The sequence below is a fragment of the Bos grunniens genome, chromosome 22, assembly GCF_055505025.1.
Source record: "Bos grunniens cultivar Pamir isolate PY7600 chromosome 22, Bosgru_T2T1.0, whole genome shotgun sequence".
Lineage (NCBI taxonomy): Eukaryota > Metazoa > Chordata > Mammalia > Artiodactyla > Bovidae > Bos > Bos grunniens.
The window spans coordinates 57,134,656-57,152,316 of NC_141186.1; the positions used below are offsets into that span (position 1 = coordinate 57,134,656).

Here is a 17,661-nt window from a genome sequence, read left to right on the forward strand (position 1 = left end):
CTCCTTGACTACAGCCCAGAACACAAAGGCATCTGGTAACAAGGTGGGCGGAGCTTCCCCCTCTGTTGTGTTCACAGCTCTTTCATCTCTTGAGGGCACCTGCAGTAAAGGGAGTGTGGGTCCTGTTTTATTTCCAGCTCTTTCAGAATGGAAATGGGACTGGAGACTTCAATCCTGCCCTTGGGAAGTCCTGTCTTTTTCTAACTCCTTTCACAGGGTGTTTGGGTCCCTTTGTTCTGGACATTCAAGGTCAATCAAGTGAAACTCAGCCTTGGGGTTTGCTCCCCTTCTCTGAGTCTGGACCAGGGAAGCTACTGACTCCCTTCAAGCCCAGGGATGCAGGTCAATTTCTGCCCCTTCTGTGTCCCACCCCAGCTCCAACCAAGAAGCAGGGGCAGAGGAACCAGGCTGGAGTACAAAGATGGAGAATGGTTTCTTCTTCTCCATCAAGCCTGACACATTCACGCTCCAAATCGAGTGACTCTTCCTTGCTTCCTCAACCTCTAGAAGTGCTAAGAGCAAACCAAAGGGAGTCAACAAAATAGAAGGTGGCCAAGAATTAGCTCTCTGCACCTCTCCCCTCCTCCCCCACATTGTCCTTGCCAACATCTTTGAAAAGAACCTGTGATCTCAAAACAGGTGTGACCTCCAACTGCTAAGTATGATCTCTCACCATATAATGTCCCCCCAGACTTCACAGCATTCCACAACCTCCCCCCCACACCCCCTGTTGCCACACACACATACTCCTGCTTGGTCCGTACCTCCTTCAGGGGCCAGCAGGGCCCAGAGTTCTCCCCTCACCCATTCTCCCCAGTATCTTTCTCCCTTGGGGTTTTGTTCTCAATCCACAGCTAATCCCCTTAAAATGATAGCTGATAAGAGATTAGCTGATATCTCCCTAGGAGTATTTATATGGTACTAAGGGATTTTAAGAAGGACTATTAGTAAAATTTCAAGCGATCTGACTGGCAGGATCACATGGAGCTACTTTATATTATATCGCATAAGGGAAGAGGGAAAAGGAGCATTTATGTGTGCCAACCATGTCCCAGGCATCATGCCAGAGGCTTCACATAATGTTATTTATTTAGGGAACTGATAAGGAATTTGAGGCTCCGGTAGGTAAATGTGTGCAATCACACATTTAGTAAGTGGTAGAGTGAGGGGGTTTGGGGAGCCCACAGCCTCCCGCCGCCCCTCCCGCCTCTCCTGGTCCACGGATGGAGGGGTGGCGGGTGGGACCCCAGGCAGCCTCTCTCCCCTCGCCACCTGTGCTGGCCTCTGGAGCCGGTACCGGCTTCACTCTTCCTCACTTGAAGAGGATCTGTCTGAGTGTCGTGGCTAGCTTGTGCCAGCCTGGAAGGCTGCCTGGGGTCACCCAGAGTTTAACCACACATTGTGAGAACCCCAAATGATAAAGTGCTCCCCAAAGTGGCCCACTGACTGGCTGGCTCAGCCTCTTCCAAGATGTCGGTGCGGGGACAGGAATGACTCAGCAGTTTGGCTTTCAAGCCCATGTCTGTCTCTGAGGTCAAGTGCCATGACGAATGATCCCAGCCTATGGGGCCTGGGGTTGGGAGGGGATTTTATTTCTGAAGCAGTCACAGATAAAGATGCTTCAGGGTTCTACTACAAATGACAAAGGCCTCTGTGTGTGAGTGTGTGTGTGTGTGAGAGTGTGTGAGTGTGTGTGTGTGAGTGTGTGTGTGAGTGTGTGTGGTTTAAGTGCCTCAGATGATTCTAGTATGTTCTTCTCCCTGCCCACCCCAACCCCGAGGTCTCTGGTTTTCAGAATTTGGGTGCCAGTTGAGAACTTGTATAAATATACCTCCCTCTGTCGAAACCAAGCCCTCTATGGGACATTTCTAGATAACCCACACTGAGTCATCATTCAAAGCCATCTCGGCCACCTGACAGGGTCTGCCTGCTGGTCACGGCAGCACAATGGGGAGACCAGAATACCAGGAGAAGGGAGCAGTGTCACACGCTATGTGGACGCAGGGCAGGTGCCCAGTCGATATTTTCCAATTAATAAATGAAAGCAATTACTCTCTGACACAACCGTGGCCCAGATGGGGAATATGAATCATGTAATCAACACTCGTCCACTGTCCAGCTCAAGGTTCAGTCACATGAGAAATCAGATGTCTGTGTTTCTTCTCAACATTACAGAGAACAGTTAGAAAAAAACAACTTTTACCCTTAGGTACCAGCCTGTCTCGTATGGATAAAGCAGATGAATATTTAACTGTCACAGCAGAATGGAAGAAATCTGCCCTACTGTTCTTCACAGTATTCATAATATCTCAGTTTTAAAATATTTTTGGTTTTGTCTCCTCCCAGTTAACTAGTAAGGACGATGCCAGCAGACAAAGAAGGCATGGGGACCATTGGATTGTGGAGAATTAGGGTCCCCCCCCACCCCCCGAGCTGGGATTTCCTCACTCAGGCACCTGCCCTCTTGTCTTAGATTTTAGAAGAGAGGGGGGCTGTCCATTCTAACTTGCAGAAACAACAGTTCTGCTGTTAAAATGAAAGGATTAGACACGAGCTGTCAATATCCACAAGGTTCTGGAGGGCTGTTAGGGGTATGGAGGAGAGCCGACACTCACAAGCCCAGAGGACCTCCCACCCTGGACCCGTGGGTCTGTGGTCCTCCGGAGAGGGGTGCTCGCTATACAAGGAATGGGAAGAGTAGACATCTGGATGGTCAGGAAGACATTAAGTTACTGACGAGTATTTTAACAGTTTTACATTTCTCTCACAAACTTCCTTGCAACCACTCCTCTCTATCAGAGCCTGCTGTAAGATGCTATCTGACCACACTGGGACGTATTTACTTGGGTACTTCAAGTTTATGGTCAGTTTTTGCAGGGAGCTCTGCGAACGGGGGTGCTGTGCTGCCTGAATAAACGGAAGAAGCAGCACCGGTCTCGGGGTAAACACGGGGTCCACTCCTTCCCAGAGCAGTCCTCAAACCCGGGACATAATTTTGTGAGGCAGTTGGGAACAAACGGTGTCTGGACAAGGGCTCTGGATAGTAGGAAGTGATGTTTGGAACTGTACCTGGAAATTCTTGATTGAAATACTTGAAGGTAACAGGGAAATGGTAATTTCTGCCAAAGAACTCCAAGACCGAGGTAAGTACCTGGGCTGGTCCCACATCTCAGCACACAAGGCAGTGCAGCTGGGCATCTGCTGGAAGGTCAGGGTGGGCCTGACCTTGGCCTCACTGATGAGGAGCTCTGTGACCACGGGGCAAATTGCTTAATCTAAAGCAATTCTAAACTTCTGTTTTCTCCGTCTGTAAGATGGGGATAAGTGAGAGATTTTTCTAGAATTGCGGGGAAAATTAAAGATTCAGGATGTAGGTAAAGTGCTTACCATCTATTCTGGCTCACAGTGAACTGGTCAATAGATGGCAGCTCTTTTTATTAGTAATATTTGATCACTGTTCACTCAATAAGCATTTATTAAGTACTTATTCTGGGCCGGGTTCTGTGCTCTGATTCTAATTCCAACAAACGAAAACGTAGATATCATATCTATGGGATGTCTCTGGCGGTCCAGCGGTTAAGACTCTGCTCTTTCAATGTAGGGGAGCGTGGTTTTGATCCCTGGTTGGGGAACTAAGATCCTGCATGCCCTGAGGTGCAGCCATAAATAAATAATTATTTTTAAAGTATCTATCTATACACATGTAAGTCATGACCAAGGCTAGAAACAGAGCTCTAGTGTACTGACCTGAGTGGCTAGGTGTCACAGAATATCAATTCTTCCTTCACCTACAGATGTATAGCTATGCAGAATTCTCCCTAGTAGCCTGTGCTCTCTGCCCACTCTGTAGGAGAAAAGCACATATTCACTCCAAGAGCAGCTGTCCAAAACTGCTTCATGGAGAAAGAACATGACTGGAATGGCTGGAAACAGGAGGAGCCGCTATACAGGAGGTTTGCATAGCCGAGCCAGACTCAAGAGGGTAAATGGGGAGGCCGGGTGACTTGCCATCTGTGGCTCCTGCACCAATATTTACAGTTTCTCTGTCATTAGGATGGTGATGACAATCTGCCTCGAGAAATATATTGTAAAATCCAGTGAATTTCCTCCCCCATATCGTGGAAGTTTGGGAAGAACTGTGATGGATTCCAAACTGTTTTGAATTAACAGAAAGAGCTTTTGCTTGTTGCCGAGTTCCAGCTGGAACCCTCCTATGCTTTTTCTCCACCAAACAGCAAACGCCCGAGGGGGGCAAAGTGTCCAGTGGAGTGTCCTGGGGCTTGTCAGCTTTACTGAGCTTTCCACTTGGCCTTGGCTGCTGGTAGGTTTTGGGGAGTTTGCTGGTGTGGCTGGCATGATGCTGTGGCGCCAGCTGCAAACATGCCCTTGCTGGAGGCAGTTTTATTACTCTTGACGCCACCCATCCAGGCAGTGAGACGAGAGGGAGCAAGGGCCTCTTGCTCCTTCTCTTCCCTTAATATGACTCCCGAGGAAACCTTGCTTCTGGACTCTGTGCGCAGGGCTCCAGAACAGTGATGGGAACACAGGTTGGGACCACTGACCCCATGAGGGAGTTGACCACATCTGCCAGTCAAGTGGCAGAAGGAACTCGGAGAGGTGACAGTTAGGATACCTGGGTTTCCCTTCTAGTTTCACTGCTCACGAGTTGTCAGTTCTTAGACACAACCCTTTCATCTCTGACTCTCTCTTCTCTCTCTACGGAATAAGAATAAAGATACAGGAGAACTGTCGGGACCTAGTGAGAGAAAGTAAGGGACAAAGTGCTGTCCTTTGGCTCGGGGAATGTGGTTCTTTTTAGTCTCATTCTTCTTGCTTGAAGCTCGAAGAAGGAGGGAGAGAGGAGGAAATTCTGAGAAGAACTAGGTCATCTCTCTCAGCGAGCTTGGTCTGAGAGGTTCATACATAGTACAGATGCTGAACACCGGGCCAATCTAAGTACCAAATCTAACGGCATCAGCAGCTTCTAGGGTTGAAGCCGAGTGACCGTGATCTTTACTACTGCAACTCCAGTTTCCCCAGCGAATACTTAGTTGGGTCAAAATCAGGTACTTTCATCCAAAAACCCCCTTTGGGTCCTCTGGGGAATCCCCCACCTTTTACCTCCCCAATTCCTCACCACCCTACTCTTACATAATGCCCATCTCCCCTTCAGTCTAGGGTCATAACCTTGACCGGGACGAAGCTCTTCTGTGAGTGACTCTTAAGGCCAGCTTAGAAGGAGGTCACCAGGTTCCCTGCCCATAACACTCCTCTCTCAAGTCCCTGAAGCTATCTGCAGACTTCAGAACAAACCATAGAGGAGAAAATAACCCCTCTTGTTAAGAACAGGTAGGATCAGAAATTTGTCAAAGCTTCTTTGCTTACATGAACATTTTCCCTTGGAAAACCCACGATGGGAACTGAGAAATTATACGTTGTACAAGAAATTACATGCTGTACTCAAACAACCCACTGTCTGGGACGGTGGTTCCACCATCTACAGATGACCAGGAAGCTCATCTCATTGGGATCCAGTCTTTGGATCCAGAAAGACCAGAGCAGCTCTTTCTCCGGCCTCTACCCACCAGCTTCTCTGACTAAAAGAGGGAATCAAGTTCCTGGGTGCTGAGCAAACATTCTTACCTAGTGCCCAGAGGCTGGCTTCATCGACAAAGTCAAACTTGGCTCAGGGAAGAGAAGGATTTCCCTTTTGCGATATGGGAACTTGCCAGTGGGCCAATGGTATGTTTTTCTTTTTTTTAAAGGAAGTCTCAAATGATTTACAGGGTTTTCTTCTCATTATAACTACATATATATGATTTTAAGATTCTATGACTGGCAGCTACTTTCAGATTTCTTTTCATTAGTGTGAGGATCCAATGAACTCTGGAAACTGGCTACTGTGAAGACAATCTGGGGAACGCTCAAAGGAACTCGTTTATACAGCACTGACATTTAAATGATACCATTTTTAATTGTCTTAACTGAAAGCCAAAGTCTGCAGTATCTATTAAAACAAGTTATTCTCAGAGCTATTTTTGACCAATTCATACACATTTTAAAGGCCTAACTGAATAAATGATTTTAAAAATAATCTAGTTTGTGTGTCATGCGGAGTATATGGCATTTTTCTAGATGAAATTATACTGTCCTCTCACGTGCCCATAAAACAACATTGCTCAGGTTCAAAAAGCCCTGAATTACCATGATTATTTCTTGCCTAAACCTTTCCTGGATAGAAACCAAGCATGTTGGAATGGCTTATTTCAAGTGCCTCCCTTAATATCTGTGGTAGGAATGAATATAAACCGGCACAAACTTTATGGAAAAACAATCTGGCAACAATGAAACAAAAGATTTAAAAATGTTCATGGCCATCTACTCAGCAATTCTACTTCTTGTAATTTATAGAGTGAGAAAATAATCTGAAATGTTAACAGAAATTTACACGTAAGAAGAATCATTGCAGTAGAATTTAGAACATGTTTTCCATAATTTTCTATAACATAAATCAGCCATAATTTGCTCTTATAATATAAAGCAACCTATACATAAGTAGCGGAGAAGGCAATGGCACCCCACTCCAGTACTCTTGCCTGGAGAATCCCAGGGACGGGGGAGCCTGGTGGGCTGCCGTCTATGGGGTCGCACAGAGTCGGACACAACTGAAGTGACTTAGCATAGCATACATAAGTAGGGAGATAATTTAGCATGTAATGTTCTTTTATGAAATGAAATATGTTACAGTCACTAAAAATGATAGCATACATTAGAGAAATGCAAATCAAAACCACAATGAGGTACTACCTCAGAGTAGTCAGAATGGCCATCACCAAAAATCTACAAGTAACAAATACTGAAGAGGGTGCAGAGAACAGGGAGCCCTCCTGCACTGTTGGTGAGATTGTAAGTTGGTGCAGCCGCTATGGAAAATAGTATGGGTTCCTCAAAAAACTAAAAATAGAGTTGCCACATGATTCAGCAATCCCACTCCTGGGCACATATCCAGATAAAACTCTAATTCAAAAAGATACGTGCACCCCTATGCTCACAGCACCACTATTCACAACAGCCAAGGCTTGGAAGCGACCTAACCGTCCAATCGGCAGATGGGCGGATAGAGAAGCTGCGGTTCATACTTACCATGGCATTATTAGTCACAAAAAAGAGGGAAACAACGCCATTTGCGGCAACACCACTACAGCTAGAGATCACATACTAAGTGAAGAGAATCAGGAGGACGAATACCGTATGATGTCACTTACGCGTGAAATCTAAAATACGACACAAATGAAACTGTCTGTGAAACAGAGAGAGACTCACAGATATAGATAATAGACTTGGGGTTGCCAAGAAAGGCAGGAGATGGGGGAGGGATGGAGCGGGAGGCTGGAGTTGGCAGACCTAAGGAATGGACAGACAGCAGGTCCTACTCTGTAGCACAGGGCACCGTGCTCAGTATCCTGTGGCAAATCATGATGCAGAAGAGTAAAAAAGGAATAAATACACACACACACACGCAGCTGAATCATTTCGCTATACAGCAGAAATGAACACGATGTTGTAAGTCAGCTATACTTCAAATAAAACAAATTTTAAACGGCAGCATACATATATGCCAGCACAGGCACAGAAACGTTTTGGTAGGAGAAACAGACCTTTGTTAATCCTATTTTATTTTGAGGATATGGAGCTTTACTTTTCACTTACACCTTTCTTTGAATCAAAAAATGACCATATATTACTCTTATTTTTAAAATTAAGAAAAATATTAAGAGTGTTAATGACATGAGAAATGATTAGGTGAAAAAAGTAATAGAAAGATGGTACGTGCTCAGTTGTTACCATGTCCGACTCTCTGTGACCTGATGGATTGTAGCCACTAGGCTCCTCTGTCCGTGGGGTTCTCCAGGCAAGAATACTGGAGTGGGTTGCCATTTCCTACCCCAGCGGCTCTTTCCCACCCAGGGGCTGAACCTGCGCCTCCTGCACTGCAGGCAGATTCTTTACCATTGAGCTACTGGGGAAGCCCACAAACATGGTATATATAGTATAATTAGGAAAAATCTTAGAAATAGATCACATGTCAATAATTATATTTCTGTATTTCAATAAAGATAAAATGGGCCTTAAAATATTAGCTAAACAATACCAACTTGTTTTCTAACCTGGTTGTTCAAAATTGAATCTTCTTCTCCCAATGGACCTCACATAAACTGGAATCTCATTCTTCGTTGAATGAATCACAGAGATTCAAGGGTCAACTGAAGAAGTAAGTATCAAAACACGTCGGATAGCATAGTTCTGCTATTATTAAGCATAACACGACAAAGGGCTTGTGGTGTCAGAGTTAATCTGCACTGTGCTGTTATCTGTTTGCACCCTGGTCATGAAAAGTGGGCTGCCGGTGTAGACCGTGGTGCCACCTAGATGACCTCGGTTCATCATCCTGACTCCATCTTTGCTGTCTGGGAGATTCTGGCCAAGTTACTGAACCTTTCAGGGCTTTGGTTTCCTCATTTAATACTCTCATTGGGGCTGTGAGAATTAAATGAATGTGTGTGAAGTGGTTAGAAAACTTCCTGCACACAGTAAGTACTCGCTACTTACTCTTCTCATTACTGATACACCGCGCATCTGATTTCAGAAGCACTCTGCTCTCGAGTAACTGGACCACAAAAGACTACAGAGTGGGCCTTGCTCTTTGCAACATGCTGTCTAATCCACACAACTTACATCTAAAGGACCACTGTCCCCCCACACATCAGTTTCCATGCACAGGGAGTATTCTGCACCCACAAACAACTTCGCCCAAATTCCATCTCAGCAATGAAAACTGGTTATCTAAAGACAATTTTTATATAGAGAGATGACACTAAAACTTTCTTCTACTCAAGTTGGAAACCCATGAGGTGCCAATGAAAGTAGCATGTAGTGTAAAACCTGGCTTTCGGAGTTGGTTAATTAGATCATGCCCTTGCAAGGCCAAAAGTACAATGAATGCCTAAATAACTCAATTTACTTCTCTGCTGGGTGTTCTCTGGTTCGGACTGCATTCTTGATCACAGCCAACCACCTCACCAAGGTACTGTCAGGGGAGTCGTCAGAGGACTCCACACGGGAGAGGAGGCAGAGTCAGTAGACGTGTGCTCTTTGATCCCTGAACCTGCAAAAGCAGTTCAAAGTCACACCTCGCTGATGGTGGGGCTGGACCATAATCTAACCACACACACAGTGGTGCTTTCTCCATGCAAGTGAGCATCGTCTTAAATTACTTAAATGAGAATAGACTGGCCTTCTGGAAAGGAACAGAAAAAGACAAGGAAAAAGGAAATAAAGAGAGAAAAACAAAGAAGAGGGCATTTGTCTTCCACGTTTGGATTTGAGCAGAAAAAAAATTTTTTTCAGAATAAAGGAAAAGCACCTGAGTTACCCACAGCCGTCAGAGAGGAAGTCAATTGATATTCTTTCTCAGTATGTCTCATGGGTAGCGACACTCCCAGGGCATTATCCCACTGGCACTCTCTGTGGGAAAGTGCGGTAAGTGCAGAGAGAAAAGGCGCAAAGCCTCACGCGAAGGCAAGTCGACATTCATTCAGCCATCCCAGCCCCACCCCACCCTCCTTCACGGAAAACCGCCAGCAGCAGCTTACCTCCACTGAGAATAATGACAGCTATAAATATTGCTAAGTCGCTGTCATCTAATTCCAGTGCGTTGAACTTCACAGCAAACTCGAACTTGGGCTCCATAAAGTCACCAAAGGGCTTTCGCAGGCTCTTTAGAAACTCCCTTGTCATGAATCCTTGGCCCTCGGATATGAGGACCCCATCCTTATTCATCAAGGAGGCCAGCATCGTGTAAATGATCTCGTGCACGCCGTATTTTAGGAGAGTTACTTGGTCGTTCAAGTCAAGGTTCACAAAGCCGGGGATATTCTTGGCGTACTCTGTGATCTCCTGCACGGCTTCCACGGAGCGAAACTGACACCCCTGGAAGATGCGGATGGCCACCTCTTTGCTGGGCTCCTGCAGGGGACTGATGTGCTTGAACTTGATTTTATCTTCTCCCATCATTAAGGAGTTCATGTCATAGATAACAAACGGCTGCAAAGAAAAATGGGAGAAAGTGGCTGAGTTGGAAATTTCTCATTCACGGTCAACACCATCCCAGCGTCTTCACAGACACTTGCTTTGCTAACGAACATCTTTCAAGTTGAAAACATTGAACAATGAGAAAATACTCATGTCTTGATTAATCCTCCAGGTTGTCTTCTGGAACCAAACATATTTCACCAACATTGGTGATATGGTACCACGACCGGTGACTCATTAGTAGCTCCAATTCCTGTTGTTTGGAAGGTCTTTGTTGTTGATTTAAAAAATGATGCAAAAATCTACTGTTTTATTCTAGCTTTCAATGGCATACATGTTTAACCTTCTTTCAATAAAAAAATTATTTCAGCAACTCAGGGTTGAATAGACCCACTTGGACATAAAGTAATCTTGCTGTTTTAGATAAAATCCTCTCAGAGCTTAAATGAAACATAATGTATATGTAAACTATACTTAACTATAGAAAAATCAGTCTGATAGCAGACTACAAACACTGAGTCAAGAAAATGTCTGTTTCTTTCTTTCCTCTTTTTTTTTTTTTTTAATGCTCTGGAAGCAATCTGTTTCAGAAGGAGCAGCTGCATAAGGCCTATGGGCAAACACTACAAAAGTGGCAAATTAAAAAAAGGTTGGAACTTATTTTTAAAAGTATCTGCCCTTAAGGGTCAAGAATCAATAAAACTCGTTTATCAGTTATTCAGGTTTGCAATAGGCTGCTAGCAAAAGCCTGTTGGGTTTGTCCACGAAATAATCTTTCTCTTTCATTTCCTTGTATAGATTTAACCAGAGGTTTGTGGTCCTTGTGAAATTCTCAAGGCTACCCTGAATAAGTGACCACAATTATATATATACACACACATGTATATACCTACTGAACTCTGTGAGGAGCTACCCCTCAATTCTAGTCATGTGTTTTACTCAGAAGCAAGGAATAAGAGTTGAGGGTATCTGGCTTCCAGCTTTGGTTCTGTGGTTAACTCTGTGACTTTAGAAAAGTCATTTATCTTTCCTAGCCCTCGAATTTCTCATCTGAAGTGGATTGCATAGATTTCCAACTCTTCTCGTGAGGATATGCTAGTTGCATTTCTTGGAAGTAGCGTCTGTGATGTGTGTGTGTGTGTGTGTGTGTGTGTGTGTGTATCTGTGTGAGTGTGCATGTACACATACATGTCCACTGAATATGAAGTCTCTGATGTACTAAAAATAAAGCTTCTTTTGAAAAGCTTTATTGAGAGACATTGAGAATTCTCTCCTCTTTGGTAAGAGGAAGCAGACACAATGAGAGCCAGCAGTAGCCAGCTTCAAGACCCACTGGTTCAGACAGTTTAAACTATTAATCTCAACAGTAGTCTAAGATTGTTATCAAACTTTTTTGGGGGAGGGGCAAGCCACATGTCTTGCAGGATTTTAGTTCCCCAACCAGGGACCGAACCTGGGCCCAAGCAGTGAAAGCACTAACCAATGGCTCACCAGGGAATTCCCTTCACCAAACTGTTAAGTCTATTCTGCACTGAAGGAAATAACACTAATCTAAGTAGATTCCCAAACTTGCCTCTTATTTCAACAACATTCGCTGGAGTTATTCCAGAAATTGCTACTTTTTTTAAACCAAAAAAATTCACTTCAATTGTACTGTTTAGCAAATACAAAACCGCAAAGTAGGACAGATGAGCGGAACCCAAGAGTAAGCTCGCCTGGTGACTCAAGTCTTCAAGTAAGCCAAGAACGAATAGTTCATACTGCTTTGAGGCATTCTGCTTTTTTCTCTACTTCAGACCTATATTATTAACAGGAGGGAAAAAAAAAAAAAAAAAAGGACAGAGTAGATGGACAGTCTCTTCAGTTAACATGTGTTGAGTTTTTCCAGAATGCCAGATTCTGATGCTGACGAACACTAGCTTTTACAGAACCTAGGAGAAGGTGGTTTCTGATCTCAAAGAGTTTTGGGGCCCATTTTCATTTACGCTACCAAGGGGCTGGCTTTCTTTACTGCTATGAGAAATCTGAGGGCACCTGAAGAGCCCACCTGCACCTGTACAAACACAAATGACAAGGATATAAAGTCATCAGCTCTTCACGTGTGGGAGGACAGTGCCTCATCTGCCCAGCTTCTGGATGACCTCAGGCCCTCAGCTTCTTGGCACAGAAGGGATGCATAACATTCTCCCACCTCCATGTAAGCAATTTCTCTGGAACTATGCCCTGATAAATCATCCTGTGACTCTTCCCCCTCGACTTCCCCTGTCCCCTCATATAAAGCCCCAGGTTCCTGTTTTTGAAACTCTGTGATAGTTGCACAGAAGGCACAAAATCCTGCTACTTTTCTCTCCAAATTTAACAACAATGTGACTTGGTAACCCCTTGGCAATCGACGTTGGTCAGGATTTCCTGGCAGTAAACACTCAAGGACAGAGAAAGGAATCAGCAGCTCCCACCGTCATGCCAAACCATTCCAGCTTTTTTCTTTTTTTAAAAAAGATCCCTTCAGCATTTTCAAAATGTTGAGTTGGCAGAGGATTCTGGGTACAGACATGCAAATGAATCCCAGGTGGGTTTCTTTGTTTTTCCTCATCATAGATGATGTTGCCTTTTTTTTTTTTTTTTTTTTTTGCACTTTTTAAGTCTGCATAGATCCTTTCAGCTCCCGTGTGGATCTTTCAAGCTGCAGGAGTGATCCAGATGTGATCTGCCCAGAGATCTGCCTTTCTTTGCCACCCATTCACCAATTATTAGACTGCAAACAGTTAACGTGCATATTTTTTAAAAATCAATGAATTAATTTATTTGGCTGCACTGGGTCTTAGTTGCGGCATGCAGGATCTCGTTCCCTGACCAGGGATTGAACCCAGGCCCCCTGCATGGGGAGTGCACAGTCTTAGCCACTGGACCCCCAGGGAAGTCCCAACCCACACACTTTACATTGGGATTCCTCATACAGAAACAGCAGAAGATGGTGGCCCGCCAGGTTTACAGATGGCTGAACTCTGAAAACCACGAGGGGAATTCGGCCTGTGGAGTTTATCTTGAATCAATGACTTAATATTATATTTCTGGTAAAACGTTCCACACAAAACGTCCTTCATTGCACGTTTCTGTCTTTTCTACAAAGCCTTATATGCTCTACTAGCTTGCACGGTATCGTCGCATGATCTGCCATTGTCAGAGGAACCATATCCTCTTCAGATTTGGTTTTAATGGTTTTACACTTCTAACTTGGGGCTAACAATGTATTTATCTTCAGACACTGTATCAAACGGCTAGATAAGCATCTCTTCTTAACAGGAAAGAATGCTTAACTACATCTAGGACATTATCAGGGTGAGATCCAGGCTTTGTGGGGCCTGAAATGTACATGACTGTTGAGTACATTTACAACAACTGTTGGGTTCAGTAATACAGATTATAAGAACAAATAGCTCAGGCCCTTCCCTGAGCACTGGAAGGGGCTCTATACAAGGGAAGAGGCCCCGAGGCTTCATTAGCTTCATGGTGAATCAGCCTCTGGCTGTTAGAAATGCTTGCACTTCTACAGACCACAAAAAGGTCATGATGCAATGAAGAAAATTTCACTTGAACACAATGTTTCTCCAGGGGAACATGATTTCAGTAAGAGGAAGCTAGTTTTCTTTGGAGAGACACAGCAAGTGTAATCTATGTTGATATATTTTGATTTCCATAAATGGCTCCACATATCAAAACTGGGATGGAGTTAAGGGCACTGTTTTTATAGATAATTAAAATTAGTTCTAGAACTATTGCATACCTCCTATGTATAACACAAAGATCACAGGAAAAGCTGGCTTATTAATGAAGACAAAGTAGAGTAATAAAAGTTTACTTTTTTGAATGGACAGATAGAATAATACTGTTTCTTAGCAGTCGAACATCAGCATTTTAATGTATGAGTTATTTCAGTGACTATAGATGAATGCTTTAAATTTACAGCTCCTTTTGAATAATAAAATGAGAACCTAAGAAAGACAAATGAAAAAATCAACTGAGAAAGCAGGGATTATTCTGGTGATGGGTTTCCCAGGTGGCTCAGTGCTAAGGAATCCACCTGCCAATGCAGAAGACGCAGGTTCGATCCCTGGGTCGGGAAGACCCCCTGGAGAAGAAAATGGCAACCCACTTCAGTATTCTTGCCTGGGAAATGCCAAGGACAGAGGAGCCTGGCTGGCTACAGTCTATGCGGTGGCAAAGAGTTGGACACGACTTAGCGACTAAACAACAATAGCAACAATTCTGATGATATCTCCAAGTTGGGAAACTGAAATTAGAGAAGTAGACAACTCTACACTCTCACGATCACTTGGTAACCACGTCAGAGTTAAAACTGGCCTGGAAAAATGGTGATCTTAGTTTAGACCCTGGTGGTCTTAGGTTTCTTGACAGATAACAGCAAAGCCTCAAGGAAGAAAAGTGAATTCTTAGGGCCTTGTCTTCTTCTTCTTCTCCTTCCTTTTTATACTTCTGACCTTCATCCTCTGAGGCACACATGGTTCTCCTCAATTATTAGCTCCAGTGGGTGAATGTTAATCCAGATTGCATTGGTTCGGTTTCCTCAATTTCTTCCTGGTTTCTCCTCTGTCATTCCTATTTCCCTCTTGTGGAGAACCACTGGCTGTAGAGAACTAACAGGTAGGTCTTCAGGAATAATCTGCAGCATCATTCTTTGACTAGGAATGAATAAACTGAAGCTAAGAGACTTTCTAAAGTCAAACAGCTATTTATAGCAAAGCCTAAACCAGATCCCCTCACTCATGACTAATTCTTTTCTCTTTCCGCTACTTTCTACATGACTTCTCCACTTTTGCTTTTTTAACATAAAATGACAGTTCTGGGAGGAACTGGGGCTTCTAAACTCATCTATGCTGGGATCTTGGCACAGGGCCTTTGAACTCTTACTTCCTAGAGATGCCATTTAAGTGCTAAAGACTGAGGGCAAGAGGAGGGGGTGACAGAGGCTGAGATGATTGGATGACATCACTGACTCAATGGACGTGAGTCTAAGCAAACTCTGGGAGATGGTGAAGGACAGGGAAGCCTGGCGGGCTATAGTCCATGGGGACTTAGCAACTGAACAACAACTTGGGATCGAAGTTAAGTTTCAAAGTCTTGCCAGTGTATCTCATTTTCCTGCCATCATTTAAAGATTTAACACAAAAACTTAATAGGAGGAATTGTTCACAGTTTAATGACCCAGCACATACACTCATCTCTTAAAGAAACATCTATGGCTGACCAAAATGTCACTCAGCTGGCAAACAAGCATACTGACCAACTAGGTCTAATTACTAAAGATGAAAAAAAAAAAAAAAATGCTTTTCTTGGAGATCCAATCAGTCCATTCTGAAGGAGATCAGCCCTGGGATTTCTTCGGAAGGAATGATGCTAAAACTGAAACTCCAGTCTTTGGCCACCTCATGTGAAGAGTTGACTCATTGGAAAAGACTGTGATGCTGGGAGGGATTGGGGGCAGGCGGAGAAGGTGACGACAGAGGATGAGATGGCTGGGTGGTATCACTGACTCGATGGATGTGAGTCTCAGTGAACTCCGGGAGTTGGCGATGGACAGGGAGGCCTGGTATGCTGCGATTCACGGGGTCACAAAGAGTCGGACACGACTGAGCGACTGATCTGATCTGATCTGATATAGAACATTATCTTCTAAATTTATCATCTAAAAGAAGGCCATTTGTTCAGATCTGTTATATCTTCAGTGATTCCTGACAGTACTGGAAATAAGCTTATTTTTTAAATGTGACTCTATAGATTAATGATTCCAGGAGCCAAATTCCTTCAATAGTGATCAAAACAAAACAGAACTACCATTCTGCTCCTTATTTATACTGCAGTTCCCCAGGCTCTTTTCCTCTGAGGGCCTGTCTGTCTGGTGTCTTCCTTCTCAGGGGAGCAAATTCTAGCTCACTCAGGGAAAGGGGGAGAGAGACCACACTTTGTTTAGCTGGTAAGCATAGGATTTAAAAGGACAGATATCTTTCCAATAGTTTGAGTTACTATATTTGACGGCCCTTGTAAATTTTAGGATGCAAACATTTAAATGGATACAGAACTGTTTTCACAAAAGTTTATATTTCCATACTGGTTTTACTATTCCTTAGTCTCCTATTTCACACACTGTTTAGAAGAACCATTTTTATGATGGCACCAGTTTGCTCCTGCAATTATAAAAACAGTGACTCCACATATATGCATTATAAGCAGTGCGATGCTTCGGGACCCAAAGTCCAATACAGTATAAATAACAAGCTTTATTCCTTATTTGCAGACAGAGTGCAGCCAGGAGGGCCTCACCATCCCTCAGATATGGAGTGAAAAGCTGGCAGACACACCAAGGGTTTTTCTATTTATTGTTTTATGACAAACCATGGCACTGGAAATGGTTTTTTGAAAACCACTCTCTGTTTATTTTCATCAACAAACATGGGATCATGTGGCAACCATACACCCAGTGTGATCATCACAGCAGGGTAACAGTCAAACACTGGGAACTTCCAAAGTCCATTCAGTTCTCAGGTTGCCTTCAGGAGACACAGCACCCTGGTTCTAGCATATTCGTGGTTTTAAGAGTTCTGTAGACCCCCTCTCAAAGAAGGGGTCTGGGCGGGAACAAGCCATTGACAGGAAACAGACCATGGGGAGAGTCAGTTCCATTTCTATCTGAGGGTGGCTCAAAGGTCCAGTGCTCCTAAAGTTTCTTCTCTGATGTCCCACATCCTGTGATTCCAATTCCCCATCTTCCCCTAAACCCAGAGCCTCAAGTACCCAAATATTATTCTTTGAGGAAGGACAATGAAAGTAGGACCATTATATTCTAAAGGTATGACGTCTAAGTTTAAAAGATAGGAGGGGAGCCCCTCGTGGCCCACTGGTTAAGAATCCATCTTGCAAAGCTGGCGACATGGGTTCGAGCCCTGTCAAGGGACTAAGATCCCACATGCCACGGGATAACTAAGCCCACATGCCACAGAATGTGCGCTGCAAGGAAAGATCTCTTGTGTTGCAACGAAGACCCAATGCAGCCAAATGAATAAATATTTATTTAAAAAGGAGCATTTAATTGATCTGCTCATTTACTTGTTCTGCACAGTGCCAATGGCACCAGGGAATAAGAGACAGAGGAGAGCTGAGTGGGGAAGGGAGAAGCTCTGGTTTACCTGGAGGCAAATGCTGGAATTGGGCCTGAAAGACTAGCAGGCGCTTCACCAATGAGACAGAACAGGCAATGGTTAAATGGAGCAGGAAGATAAATTTAAAGAAAGACCTCTTCAGTAAAGCCATTTCCTTTCCCAAAGGTTCTGGGTAACTGGTTATCCACTATGCTGAGCAGCCTTCCCCCGGCTTGGCAGAACCCACCCTAATGACAACAGTTCCAGTGGGGTGTGCAGTGAGGCCCAAATCGCTTTCCTGCACCAGCCGTGGCCCCTTTTCCAGGTCCCCCCATCCTCTCAAGAGTCCGCACTTCTGCAAAACTTTTCCTATCAATGCAAATCTTCACTTTCAAAAGTCCTGGCCAAGAAGAGA

At 44.1% G+C, this 17,661-nt stretch overlaps 1 protein-coding gene across 22 annotated transcripts in view; it reads right to left on the reverse strand.

Annotated features, from left to right (window-relative positions):
* PPARG (peroxisome proliferator activated receptor gamma) overlaps positions 1 to 17,661 on the reverse strand; it is a 171,039-nt gene that overhangs the window by 55,152 nt on the left and 98,226 nt on the right. For all 22 annotated transcript variants that reach the window (XR_015151874.1, XM_086368716.1, XM_086368715.1 and 19 more), the window contains one exon: positions 9,654 to 10,104. Coding sequence is in view for 21 of the 22 variants with exons in the window: in XM_086368716.1 (XP_086224842.1) it covers positions 9,654 to 10,104 (451 nt within the window). In the remaining variant the exon portion in view is untranslated. The remainder of the gene's footprint in view (positions 1 to 9,653; positions 10,105 to 17,661) is intronic.